At 40.4% G+C, this 14,927-nt stretch overlaps 1 protein-coding gene and 1 non-coding gene across 2 annotated transcripts in view; both read right to left on the minus strand.

Annotated features, from left to right (window-relative positions):
• The window catches only part of LOC130034972 (contactin-associated protein-like 3), a 201,278-nt gene that overhangs the window by 136,380 nt on the left and 49,971 nt on the right, over positions 1-14,927 (minus strand). The window contains exon 4 of the mRNA XM_056126469.1: positions 5,722-5,869. Within this exon, the coding sequence (XP_055982444.1) occupies positions 5,722-5,869 (148 nt within the window). The remainder of the gene's footprint in view (positions 1-5,721; positions 5,870-14,927) is intronic.
• Positions 6,550-6,656, minus strand: LOC130036254 (U6 spliceosomal RNA). The gene has a single exon (XR_008794307.1). It is a non-coding gene; the product is annotated as a U6 spliceosomal RNA (small nuclear RNA).

The following is a 14,927-nucleotide window of genomic DNA, read 5'->3' on the forward strand; positions in this document are numbered from 1 at the left end:
AAGGGTGTTGCCCCATTCGCCCTCTCTTCTCTGGAAAGAAGGATGGCGGCCGCATGGGAGCCTTGTGGACAGCAGGTATGAGCCGGGGGTGAGGGGGCGACTAAAACCTCACGAGAAGGGGGGTGTTCCGGTCCGTCCTTCACGCCCTACCGAGGTCACCAGTTGCCCCCCACGAGCGGCTCCCCAGTACGGCCACAGTCCCAGAAGCACAAGGACTTAATGCAGAACCCGGCAGCTTGGAGCAGAAAAGTGAAAGGACTATGCGTTAATCCAGGCCATCAAGTCTGCCGGAGGGGAAAGGGTGTTGCCCCATTCGCCCTCTTTTCTCTGCAAAGAAGGATGGTGGCCGCATGGGAGCCTTGTGGGCAGCAGGTATGAGCCGGGGGTGTGGGGGCGACTAAAACCTCATGGGAAGGGGGGCGTTCTGGTCCATCCTTCACGCCCTACCGAGGTCACCAGTTGCCCCCCACGAGCGGCTCTCCAGCGCGGCCACAGCCCCAGAAGCACAAGGACTTAATGCAGAACCCAGCAGCTTGGAGCAGAAAAGTGAAAGGACTATGCGTTAATCCAGGCAATCATTTCTTCCCAGAGGGGAAAGGGTGTTACTCCCTTCCGCCCTCCTCCCTCTGGAAAGAAAGATGGCGGCCACATGGGAGCCTTGTGGACAGCAGGTATGAGCCGGGGGTGTGGGGGCGACTAAAACCTCATGGGTCGGGGGGTGTTCCGGTCCGTCCTTCACGCCCTACCGAGGTCACCAGTCGCCCCCCGCGAGCGGCTCTCCAGCACGGCCATGGCCCCAGAAGCACAAGGACTTAATGCAGAACCCAGCAGCTTGGAGCAGAAAAGTGAACGGACTATGCGTTGATCCAGGCCATCAAGTCTGCCGGAGGGGAAAGGGTGTTGCCCCATTCGCCCTCTCCTCTCTGGAAAGAAAGATGGCGGCCACATGGTAGCCTTGTGTACAGCAGGTATGAGCCGGGAGTATGGGGGCGACTAAAACCTCATGGGAAGGGGGGCGTTTCGCTCCGCCCTTCACGCCCTACCGAGGCCACCAGTTGCCCCCTGCGAGCGGCTCTCCAGCACGGCCACGACTCCAGAACACAGAAACCAATTTCTTAACTATCTGACTTTCAGTAGAAATACCTCCAGGGTCAATAGGTAAAATAGCAGAAATCCAAAACCAACATTTAATTCTTGAACCCAGCTGTAGAAAGCAAATCACTTCACAATGCTTTTTCAGCATGTCTGATTGGGGGGGGGGGTAAACTCTAAAAAATAGTGGTGAATCTTTTATTGAAACAATTAATCTAATCAAAGCAGATAGAGTGTTAACTAGAATTCATCTGCCTCACAGGGACGGGGAGGGGTGGGGGGTGGGGTTTTATTGGGATTCTTCATGGTAAAAAATAAGTATTGGTAAAGGGAAATGTGTTTGATATTTGCATGACTGAGACATAAACCTGAAAGCTTTGTAACCTTTCCCACAGTGATTCAATAAATAATAAAAAAAATCTATCTTCTCTTTATACTTTGATATAAATTGAGAGTGAGAAACCCAATACCAAATTGAGCAGCCTGCAGAGAATGGACACTTGCCCTCCCTGACATAGGAACCCAGGTTCCTGGCAGTCAACTACTGTGTCATTCATTTTACCAGTACAATAAATTTTCTACTCTTTTTAATAATTGAAATTGGAGCACACATGGGAGCACACTATTCTCTTTATGACTACAGAATTTTAGGTCTGAAGAATGTCTGGGGTTTTCCTTCTTTATTAAGTTTCCTTCTACTATACATCATGCCTTTCTAGTTCTATTAACAGTTTCTAAATCCATTCAGAGTGGGAGAGTTACAGACAAGAAGGAAGTTCTAGCTGTATTCTTTTTTCAAGCTTCTTCAAGTACTTAACAAATATGGGTTATTTAATTTTATTCAGTTTAGGAGCAGGTTAATAAATATTGACATGTCTTGAGTTCATTCATCAAAATCTCTATTTTCATTGCATTGATATTTTAAAATATAAAAGATAAATAAATAAATTACAATTGCATACTGGTCTCCTCTTCCCTGTTGACTTTCAAAGTCTTTACTTTCAAATAACTTTCAAAGTTATTTTCAAAGTCTAGTTTGACATGACTGGGACACTGGGAGTCATAACACAGAGGAAAGGGCACTTGCCCAGCATGTGACTTGCCTTGCACATGCCTTGCACTTGCCTTGAGTGAAAGGCAAGGCCTAGAGCAGGTCTGAAAGGAATGTGGACATCAGGTGGATAGAACTGCTGGGAGGCAGCAAGGGAGGAAAAGGAAAGTGGTTCATTCAGATGACTAATATGACCCAGAAAAGTCAATAAGACACAGACAAGGAGAGCCCCACAGCAGACCCAGGACCTTGCCTGTAGACTGGTTAGACCCCTAAGAACACACCCCTTCTCTCTACTTGCTGCATATACACACAACATCATCACCATTATCACCATCATCATCATCATCAAAAGACAGAGTGCATATGCCATTTCAGGAAGGCAAGAAAATGTTTAAGCTTTGAGCTATCGGTAGTACAGCAGTTAGGGGCATTTGCCTTGTTCGCAGCTGACCCAGCTTCAATCCCGGCATCCCATATAGTCCTCTGAGAACCATGAGGAGTTAATTCCTGAGTACAGAACCAGGAGTAACCCTTGAGCATTACTGACTGTGGTTCAAACACCAAAAAAGAAAATGCAATGTTTATAGGAATAGTAATGTAATTGTGAACAAGTGAAAAGAAAAGCAACTGAAAAAGCATTGAAAGCAAGAGATACTGCCTGTTAAGATAAGCCACTGATGCTCTTCTCAACATAAAGTGTTCAGTGAAAAAACAAATGACAAAGATAAAATCCATTATTACTTTAAAAGAGAAATGTACACATTACATACTCATCAAAAAAGTAAACTGTGAAGCCCTGGTGATTTGTTATCTGTCTGACACACACAGAGAGAATGACAGACAGACAGAAAGACAGAGACAGAGAGAGAAAGAGAACATTGTCTCTAACAGCTCATGTTTACTGAATGACAGCTAGCACCACAGCTCCAAAGCAAAGCAAATGGGAAATTCTGGGTTTCAGACACTCAGCTTTAATCTTCCTTATGCCATCTAAACCAAGGAACTAGCCAATACATTCTGCCAAAGTAATATCAAGTTAATGGCAAATCCCCATCAAAGAGCTTTTTGAGGTTTGAAGTCACTACCCCTGAAGTTCTTTGCAGAATATGGAAGGAGATGCTAATTTCAGGGGATCAAAGGGAATCTCTAAATATCAGGTGTCCTAGCTATGGAAGTCTGAGCTCATTTAAGAGATCCAAGAAACAAAAGGGTGGAAAAAACTGACTAATGCAAAGCAGGAAAAAAATATGGATGCAAACACAACACCTTCCCCAGTTTAATAGCCCATGGAAATAGAAACAGCAAAATATAGACAAAGTTTGGTAAACAGTGAAACTTTGGGGATTGGGAAGGTTTAGAATTACTCTCATATCTATAAGGAAGTTGATTGTGCTAACCTCACCTTCAGAAATCACATTATCTATGGATAACCAAAGTGATAATGTTAGCATTTTCAATAACTCACTATACACACAAAGCCTGTCCCTGCAATAATAAAACCTTAATTTCTTCTGATGAGTATACTCCCTCCTTTCTACAACACTATCCAAATATTTTACTTTGAAAGTACAATTCTGGTAAAGTTCCTTTACTCCTTCTCTCCCTCCCTCCCTCCCTCCCTCCCTCCCTCCCTCCCTCCCTCCCTCCCTCCCTCCCTCCCTCAATCTCTCCCTTCTTCCCTTGTCCCTTTCTGCCTTCCTTCCTTCTTTCCTTTATTCTAATACCTAGGTATCCTCTAGACAGCCAGAAAACATCTTCATTTTCCCAAGGTCCAGTTTTCTTTGATCTCTAAAGCAGTGCAATTATCACTATACTAAACTCATTTGGTTGGTGCGGTATTCAAGTGAAAATGTCTGTTGGAGTATGGTTGTTAGTATGTGACACATTGTGAATTCTACATGTGGTAGATATTATAATTACATACTTATGCCAAACTAATGCTTGACTCAGATACAGAATAAGGTATGAGGAAGTGTGAATGATCAACCTGACCTGAACCTAAAATGAAAAGTTGTTCCCTGAGGCTGGAGCAATAATACAGCAGGTAAGGCATTTGCCTTGCATGCAGCAAATCCAGGTTCAATCTCTGGCACCACATATGGTCTAGAAAGCTCAACAAGACTGATCCCTGACACATAGCCAGGAGTAAGTCTTGAGTATTGCCTGCTATTATCCAAACCTAAAGGGAAAAAAACCCAATCTTATTATGATCCAAGTTAGTCTACATTTTTTCAGTTTTCTAAAGATATTTCTTTAAAAATAGTGTGATTTCTACTAACGTAAGAAATAACAGTATATTTTGCATCTTCAAAATAGCAACTTGAGGATAGATTTTGTCAAATACTCCAATGTTCGTGACTTTTCTAGCTTTATTTTTTTTATTATCAGTGGAAATCAGCAGGTAGAATATAGAGATGATGTTCTAAAGTTTAGAGTAAATTAAGTTAGATGGCTGTACAGAAAGCATGTAATGAGGGGGTGCAAATAGAATGTAGACACTGTGGGGTCCACATATCACATGGGCATCTGGGCCTGCAACACCCACTCCCACAAGTGTCCTTACAGTGTCAGAAAATAGCAAGCAGCTTTTAAGTTAACTTCTGTTGTCAATTTGAACTTCGTTAATTTTATGAACAAGCACTCTGGGAAACTTTAGACATCTATGTCTCTAAACTTCTGACTAGGTGTCTGAACTCAACTCTGAAGGAACAGCAGTATTATCAAAGATATCCATTCAGTCCAGTTCTACACACACAGATATTTAAAAGGCTGAACAGATCAATTATGGAGCAGTGGGTAAAGAAAAAAAACATGATGTACTGTTTTTAGTATCTACATTATAAAGCATAATTCCCAAAAGAGAGGAAGAGAGGAAGAAAGAAAAAGAAAAGAAGGAAGAAGAAGAGGAAGGAAGAGGAGGGGGGAGGATAAGGGGGAGGAGGAAAATGAGGGGGGTAAAGAGGAAGAAAGGAAGAAGAAGAAAGAGGAAGAAGAAGAAAATGCTTGCCATAGAGGCAGGCTGGGTGCAGGGGTGGGGGTGACAGGAGGGAAACTGGAGACATTGGTGGTGGAAAATGTACACTGGTGGAGGGATGGGTGATGGAACATTTTGTGACTGAAACCCGATCATGAACAGCTTTGTGAATGAATATTTCATGTGATCCAAGTAAAAATAAATAAACAACTATGATAATCAAAGGACATAGACCAACAAGGGTTTTCAGTTTGGTTTTTGTAATGTCCTGCTGGGCTGGAGCAATAGCACAGCAGGTAAGGGCGCCTGCCTTGCAGGCAGCCAACATGGCCGACCCGAGTTCAATTCCTCGGCCCCTCTCGGAGAGCCCGGCAAGCTACCGAGGTTATCTAGTCCACCTGGCAAAGCCTGATAAGCTACCCGTGATGTATTCGATATGCCAAACACAGTAACAACAAGTTTCACGAAGGAGACGTTACTGGGCCTGCTCGAGCAAATCGATTAACAATGGAAGGACCGTGACCGTGATCTCAGTGAACAATATCCTGCTAACATGGAGTTAGCATGGTAACATAGCCATTTGGGCATAGCCATCACTCACTGTATGCACATCCATATACTTCAATCCGCATCCCGATCCTGCCCTTAGGGTTCCAGGCCACGGGAAGGAAGCGCAGAAATCTGGCTTGAAAGGGGGAATGGAGTCTGTATTGCACCACGCTGTCTGCATTTGAGTTTCCTGGAAAGCCCTTGGAGAAAAAAAATGATCAATATAGATAGAAGATCATCTTTTCATTGTTACCCCTCTTGACAATAAGCAGCAGGTGCTCCACTTTATCAAAATGCAGAACTGTCCTGTTTTAAGGGAATTTTGCTAACGTTTAACCTGGAAAATGACAATTTCTCCTCAGGAAAGTGACAACCTCTTCTCAGAGGGTGGATCAATAATCTTCATCAAGATTTTTCTATTTGAAGACTATTTTAAATTTCAGTGCTACATTAAATGAGCTATAAAACGTCTACCTTCAAAAGCTGCTATTAGAAAGGTGCTCATCTCCTAAACCCATTCTCTGATTCCAAAGCAAGTCAATGCAACCATATGGACGCCCTCCATCTTTTCCTCCTCTTTCTTTATATTATCTTAGGGTTTTTTCACATTTAAAATGACTTTTTTTTTGCTTTTTCTTTATTTGTATAAATATTCTTACTAAAGCATCATGACTTACAAATTTACTGATAGTTGTGTTTTAGGCACACACTAATTCAATAGCAGACCCTCCACCAGCGTCAGCTTCCCTCCACCAGTGCTCCCATATCCCTCCCCATCCCAACCCCCACTTTACCACTACCTGTTAGCTGTCAGCGTGACAGGAATATTGCAAAGTTTCACTGGTTACTGCTTAGGTATCATGTCTTCAGTTTTTTTAAAAAAAATATGGAACGCTTTATGATTTTGCATGTCATCTTTGTGCAGGGACCATGTTAATCTTCTCTGTATCGTTCCAAATTTACTATATGTGCTACCGAAGCGAGCATATGTCTTCAGTTTTAATGAATCTGTGTTTTGAAAATCTGGCTATACCCCTCCCCCATATCATCGGTATAAAAAAGCCCTGATGCCTATTCACAGATAAGTCCATTTCACAGATAAGTGACATCATCCTGTGTTTGTCTTTCTTCTTCTGGCTTATGATTATCTTCCAGTTCCATGTTGTGGCAAATTGCATGACACATCAGATTAGGGTTAGATATCCAGGATATATAAAGTACTCACAAGGAACTTCTCCATCTTAGGCATTTAGCACATTGGTGGCTCTATGGTAAGAATTTTACATCAGAGAATTTGAGAGCTAGAAGAAATCTGAGTAATTTTCTAGTTCAAAATCCATAACTTAAAAATATAAAGCCAAAATAAAAGTACAAAGACTCCTTGAAGGTAGAAGAGATATTATTCAACAGAGTCAGGATTAGATCCTATGTCTCTGGTCATGAAACATAATGTTTCCCTCTGATATTCAGATGATCTCACATCACCAGTATTTAGGGGACACTTTGCAGAAACACCAACATCACCTGCCTCAAAACACAAAGGTGTGTTTACTTAATTATAGTAATCTGACTCCATGCTAGAGAGGTCCAAAATGATACTGAGTTTTTATAGAAAATACATGGCTTCTGTCTCATAATTTTTAAAATTAGAAACAACTAGGGGGAAAGCAAATAAAAAGGATAATATATATACTCTATTTATAGATACATAAGTTTTTAATGATTTAATCAACAAAGGTTTAATTGATTTAAATTTCATCATTACATATAAAAGCAATAGCACAGGGGTAGGGCGTTTGCCTTGCACACAGCCAACATGGCCGACCCAAGTTCAATTCCTCCGCCCCTCTCAGAGAGCCCGGCAAGCTACCGAGAGTATCTCGCTCACAGGGCAGAGCCTGGCAAGCTACCCATGATGTATTTGATATGCCAAACACAGTAACAACAAAGTCTCCAGTGGAGACATTACTGGGCCCGCTCAAGCAAATTGATGAACAACGGGAGGACAGTGATTACATATAAAAATGAGAAGACATACAAACACAGGAAAAACACCAACACACACAGAATGAATTTTCTAGACTCTCCACCCCACTCACCCTGGAAAATGTTTCTTTAGTAGTGTTTACTGAATTGTTTAGTCTGTGCTTTTGCCTTTGCTTTTATGTAAAAATTAGAGATGAATTTAAAGATATATTTGTTTTATAGGACAGTGACAGTGATTTGTTTTATAGCTACCTATTAGCAAATTAACACCCCGCAAATATCCACTCTTCTCCATTCTAGCAAACATTACCACCACATTACACCAGTAAAACAATGACTTGTTTTTAAGATGGGCAGAAAGTCACAACTGTCTATAAACAACAGCAGTCTTCTTTGTATACAAACATTTCAACCAGCTCCCTTTCCATTTTTCCTTCCACTGGAGAATCTGCTATAGTGTAAAGGTTGTTTTGCAGTAGCCAGAATATCAACCAGCTATTTCTGTTCCCAACATCTTATTTTATTTAGCTTTTTTCATTTATTGATTCTGTGGTTTACAATACTATTAATAATGGCTTCTTGTGTCCATAATTCAAATACCACATCCATTATAACCGTACCCCCATCCTAAGAACCCCAACACTCCTCCCCATCAAACCCTCCCCCCAACTCGATTGTGTGAATCAGTTCTCCCATTAAATTTGCACATTTGTTGCTACCTTGCTGTATGTTTTTAATTCCCAAAATATTTGAGCAAGATCATTCTACTCAAAGTATTTTAGAAAATGGGCCCAAGATTCTTCCTTTAAAGCCTCATTTTTCTTTTGAAATTTGACATCACTGATTCTTCATCAACTACTTAACTGATTTTCCCAGATCATCAATGCATCTTGAAGCTGCAACATATGAGAATTAGAGCCAAAAGTTTTTAGAGTTAATTACACAAAATGTAAGAAAATTTGCCCCATTCAATGACCTGTTACATTATGCTCTGAAAAATAAACAAAAAAGAATGAATCCTTCAGTATGATGTCTCTTTTGAAATTTATGAAAAATTATAAAGTATCTAAGTTCTATGAACTTTATGAACATATATTCAAAACAAATTTAGGGTTATTTTGACGTACTTTAACTCCAAAATCTCTTGTCTCATCTCACAGTTTTAATATCCAGAAACATAAAGGTGTTTACAAAATAGTACTACATTTAGTAGTAATGAAATTAGAAAATCAGAGTCAATACTTCCTCATGTTTATTTGCACTAGGAGGACAAACTCACTTATCTTCTAAGCAATTGATACAAATAGCTGGTTATAAAGATATAAAGACAGCCCACAGACTGAGAAAAATTATTTATCCAATACTCATCTGATATGGGTTGTTAATATCGATATCAAAGGCACTGGTTGAACTTTACAAGAACAAAACATACAATGTTCTCAAACAATGGTAAGAAGAAATGAACAGAAACTTCCTGAAAGAAGAAATACAAATGGCGAGAAGACACATGAAAAAAAGCTCTACATCTCTACTATTCGGGGAGATGCAAATCAAAGCAACAATGAGATGTCATCTCACACCACAAAAACTGGCACACATCAAAAAGAGCAAGAGCAATTATTGCTGGCATAGATGTCAGGAGAAAAGTACATTCCTTCATAGTGGGTGGGAATGCCAATTGGTCCAACCATTTTGGAAAACAATATGGGCCTTCCTCAAAAAACTAGAAACTGTTCTCCTGAGTGATCTTCGCTCAATTGTTTAAGGATGGTTAATAATGGCTCTTAGACCAAATGAAGGGTGTTTGGAGGATCCTCCCAGGAGGGGAGATGCATGCTGAAAGTAGACTATGGACTGAACATGTTTGCCACTCAAAGCCTCTTTTGCACACCACAGCACCCAAAAGGAGAGAGAGAACACAGGGGATTGCCCTGCCACAGAGGCAGGGTAAGATGGGAGGGATGGGGGTGGGAGGGATATTATACATGGTGGTGGAAAATGGGCACTGGTGGAGGGATGGGTATTTGATCATTGTATAATCAAAACCCAAGCACAAAAAATTGTAAATCTACAACTGTACCTCATGGTGTTTCACTAAAATTAATTAAAAAAAAAAGATTTGCAGCCAACTTATCTGATGAAACCTTCAGGATCTGAAGACAGTGATGGGATATAGTGAAAACACTCAATGAAATAAATGCCTCACCAAAAATAAAAAAAAAAACAATGGCTCTTAGTTCAGATGTCTAGGAATAAGAATCCATTTGTGAGGAACCAACTGTTCATCTGTGCCAGGCTACTGAGTGTCTCCACGGCAGTGTTCTGGTATGTGCAAGATGAAGTAGAGATGCTGACTGAAGGGGATAGAAAACAGGCTCCAGTGTAAAAGACACCTAGGGAAGAGCTCCTTTCCTTAATATTCCACAGAGCCCCAGGTTGGTATAACTGTGATATTACTCTGAAACATCTGGGGATGAAGAGCTTCAGAAAGAAACCTATACATAAATACACATTTTCTCTAATTTGTCCTTTTTTTCTGTTCATTTTTGCAAGTTCCCAGTCATTGAAGCAAAGATGTTTGTTTGGGGGGTCACATGTAACTTAGGGGTTATTGTATGTGTGTTCAGGGGTCACTACTGGCATTACCTGAAAATCATATGTAGTGGTGGGTAAGGATTCAGCGTTGACTGCATGCAAGACTAGCGCCTTAACCCCTGTACCATGTATCTCTGGCCAGGATGCAGACCTGCATGTGGAGATTGCCCTTAATTGAAGGAATTAGACAAAGCAGGTTCCTATTTCTACCTGAAAGTTCTATATACTATTAATTATTCTCTTATTGATATGAAGGAGTAAATATTTATGCAACAATCCAAATCAACATCTTTTTTTAATTCAATCAGCGTGAGATACAATTACAAAACTTTCATGTTTGAGTTTTAGTTATACAATGATCGAATACCTATCCCTCCACCAGTGCACATTCTTCACTACCAATGTCCCTTTCCAATCCTTCCTGCCTCTATGGCAAACAATTTCCCTTATACTCTCTCTCTCTACTTTTGGGCTTTGCGGTTTGCAATATGGCCAAATAAACATCTTATAGTACTTTATCACTGTGGATAAAATTTTATTTGCTTAAATTAGTGGAATCTATATTCACTAAAATATTTTGTACTCACTTTAGAGGCATCTAAGAAATGAATCCAAGAAAGGAAAAGAGAAAAAAGTAGTATCTAATTATTCATCAAAGAGGTTTGATGATATTCCATGCTGGAAATGAAGGTCAGGTCTTATTATCAGCTCATTTCAAACATCATGACATGACTTTGGTCACCTAAATCTGACTCAATGCAAGGAAGAGCTTATTGATGTTGCACTACTTATAAAGCAGCGTTCCTTTTAATAATTTTCCTTCTAGATTATTTTAGAGACATTAAAGAAAGTTTTAGGAGAAAATCCCCTAATTTATTATAATAGATATTCTCAAGTTCTATCACAAAACTTAGAAATATTTTAGAAATGTAACTAGGATATTAATATCATGCACTTCATCTACTTCATGCACAATGTTATCTATAAATTAGTAAAGGCAGGGATTTATCTCAAGTTGTAAAAATGTTTAAAAGGCAAGTGTTGAACAGTCATGATTGAAGTCTATCACAGGCGTATGCAGATGAGTTGTAAAGGATTATTAGATGAACACGAATAACTTTTGAACCACTGGACAAACCACAACATAGGATTGAGATTTACCACAAGTAGACTTTTTAAAATTATTATTATTGAATCACTGTGAGAACAGTTACAAAGCTTTCAGGCTTAAGTCTCGGTCATACAATGATCAAACACCCATCCCTTCAGTAGTGCACATGTTCCACCACCAAGAAACCCAGTATACCCCCATCCCACCCCTCCCCATGCCTGCGTGGCAGATGATTTCCACTTTACTCTCTCTTTCTACTTTGATTACATTCAATTTTTAGACAAAAGACCCACCATTATTATTTGGAATTTCCCCCTAACAATCAAACCTGCTGAAAAGGCACTGTAGCACTGTCCTCCCGTTGTTCATCGATTTGCTCAAGCAGGCACCAGTAATGTCTCACAACAAATTGTGAGAATTGTTGTTACTGTTTTTGGCATAACAAATACATCACGGGTAGCTTGCCAGGCTTTGCTGTGTGGGCGAAATACTCTCGGTAGCTTGCCGGGCTCTCCGAGAGGGGCGGAAGAATCGAACCCAGGTTGGCCATGTGCAAGGTAAATGCCCTACCTGCTGTGCTATCGCTCCAACCCTCTGAAAAGGCATCATTAGATAATTTGTTTTCTATTGCTGATAATGAAGAGCATGTGATGTCACGTGGCCACACAATTTTGTATTTCTGATATTTTAGTAATTAAATCTGGAGGGATTTCTGCCAGAAGCCAATGGATTATGAGATTAGTTTGTGTGCCTCTGAGATCATGGCCATTCCAGGAGTTGGTAGAGTCATTTGTGGGCAGCAACTCGGGGTATCGTCAGGGCAGAAGGAAGGGCCAGTTCCGCCCCCATATCCCGTCAGGCCTGGTGTGTCTTGTCACTGCAGACTCATACCCCTCTGTCAACAGGCTCTGAAAGATGGTGCCACTGAGGGGAAAATGTGGAAGGGACAACGCCCTTTCCTACCCAGGGTGGCAGGGACCATAGCTTAATTCACAGTGCAAAAGCATTTCTGCCAGAAGCCTCTGTGTTCCAACAAATATCCATTTTAAGTTTGCTTGTATTTCTTCTCTAGGGTATCTAGGGAGCAGCCTAGGTATTCAGAAATAGAACATGAGTCTCCAAAGCTTTTGGATCCTAGTAGCCTCTTTCTGAAAGTTAACCATACTTTGCTCTAGGTCAAGGGCTCTGATCCTTCTGTTAATCCAACAATCTTTATTGAACCACAGTTGCAGGCAATTGTGAATAAGACAGCAGGGGAGAAGAACAAAGGCAACAGTTGCCTTTCTCAGAACTGCTAACATTTCAGCCTCAGGCACTTCTATCTGAGCACAGTTGGTACCCAGAGAGAAAGGGAAATGCTCATCTCTGGCAGTTTGAGAATGTGACAGAACATTTTGTTTGGTGGCCTTATTCTTTTGCTTCTGACTGGTTCTGTGGAAAGAACATAAAACATCTAGAAGGCCTACACCAGGATAAGTGGTTTCAATGTGATTTCTGAAAGTGTTTTTTTTAACAATATCTTACTTTTATTGTACAGCTGTCTGTGCCATGAGTACATTTCAGAGAAAAATCTTAAGTGAGCATACAAAGAGAGCAATAAAAACATATTGTAGTGAGATCAAGTGGGTATTTGAACAATTTATAATTACATTTCCAACATATAAAATGCTTTATTCCTCACAAGTTGGGCTTGTTAGGAATCAGTTAAATTCATGAATGTGCTCAATTTCCATTATGTTTTTCTCAGGGGCTATTTCTCTGAAAATGTTTAAAGCTGCTTAATTGAAGATATTTTAGGAAAAATACCTTGACCATCCTGCAATTTTTATAAAATCACTTAAAATGATTTTAGAACTGATGAAGGATTTTCCTGTTCTTGGTCTGTGAAGACATTTTTTATTCTATATATTTTAATAGACAACATTTTGAAAATAACTATAGTGGGGTGGATGTCTATACAGAAATGACATTTTCCATACAAAACCTGTTTCTTAAAGATAAATTAGGAACAGAGGGAGAATCAGTGTCCTTTTTTCCTCCATTTGGACTAGCCTGTCTTATCAATGAACACGAATCCCTTCACGCAAAAGAGTCTGGGGCCTAGAGCCTACAGTCACTTCTAAACTGGACCCTTTGACACAGGAACTACAATAGTTTTCCACAGAGTGTTCTACCAGGGCCCTGTGATTCCTGGGCAAGGACAGTGGCTATCCTCCTCCTTGGGGAACCTCAGGACACTCTCTCCTGGTAGTGCTTAGGGCCTGGAAACTCATCCTCAGAGGCTTCTGCCCTTGAAGACATGTACTAAAATAGTAAGACAGGCACAGACTTGTGAGGAAAATAAAAATACTTTATAAGTCTGATGTTTTTGCTAGCGGTTATTCGAAGTGTCAATCTCTCCATCTTTATGAACTTCCATTGTTCTCTGCACAACATAAAGGTGATAGTAATTGCAACGACCAACCTCCAACACAATGAGGAGATGTGCTCGTGTTTTATAAGCTACAAAAGCCATCCTCATTCTACAGTCAACAATTTGTGAAATGAGGCAAGGTAGAAGGGGGAAAAAGAATGAGAGCTAGAGCGATGTCCAGCAGGGAAGACATTTGCTTTGCACATGGCAAAACTGAATTCAATTTCCAGTACGCCATATGGTCCAGAACGTAGTCAGGGAAGATCCTTAAGGTCAGAGCCAGAAGTGAGCCCCAAGAATAGCTGGATATGGTTAAACAAAAAAGAAAAAAGCGAAAAAAAGAATAGAGGAATGAAAAACTGAAAGGCAAGTTATTCTTTCCTTTGAGAGAACAACAAAAGCACCAAGGCATATGGAAGGTGTCTGGTAGCCTCAGCAGAATGGCTGCCAACAGAAATCCTGTTTTCTATCTCCAACTGTTTGTTAAGAACTTAGGATTGTGTGTTATAGAACTAAATTGAGTAATTTTTGAGTAAAGTCTTATTTTTTCCTCTGGGAAAGAAGAGGATTTAAAATATAATAGCAAAGATGATTGATTGGTTTTTAATTCTGAAAACTTGTGGGAAGAGGAGGACATACCCAGCATTAGGGAGTGCTCTTGGCTCTGCACTCAGAATGACTCCTGAGTAATTCCTGAGTTCATGAGCCAGGAGTAACCCCTGTTCCTCACTGGGTGTGACCCAAAAAAGCAAAAAAAAATTTTTTTTACATGTGATAGCCTCTCAATATCTATATTGCAAACCATAATGCCCTAAACTAGAGAGTATAGGAGAAATTGTCTGCCAAATAGACAGAGGGTAGGTTAGGAATAGGGTGGTATACTGGGGATATTGGTGTTGGAGAATGTGCACTGGTGGAGGGATGGGTGTTTGCTCATTATGTAACTGAAACTCAAACATGAAAGCTTTGTAACTGTATCTCATGGTGATTCAATTAAAAAAAAACAAATAAATAAATATTTTAGTTTGTTCAAAAAAAAAATGACTCCTGGGAGTGCTTGGGGAATCAGATGGGATGACAGGGATCACGTGTAGGTCTGCTGTGAGCAAGGCAAGTGCCCCACCTACTGCACCCTCTCTCCGGCCCCCTATTC

This window comes from Sorex fumeus, unplaced genomic scaffold, assembly GCF_029834395.1.
Source record: "Sorex fumeus unplaced genomic scaffold, SorFum_2.1 ptg000063l, whole genome shotgun sequence".
NCBI classification, from domain to species: domain Eukaryota; kingdom Metazoa; phylum Chordata; class Mammalia; order Eulipotyphla; family Soricidae; genus Sorex; species Sorex fumeus.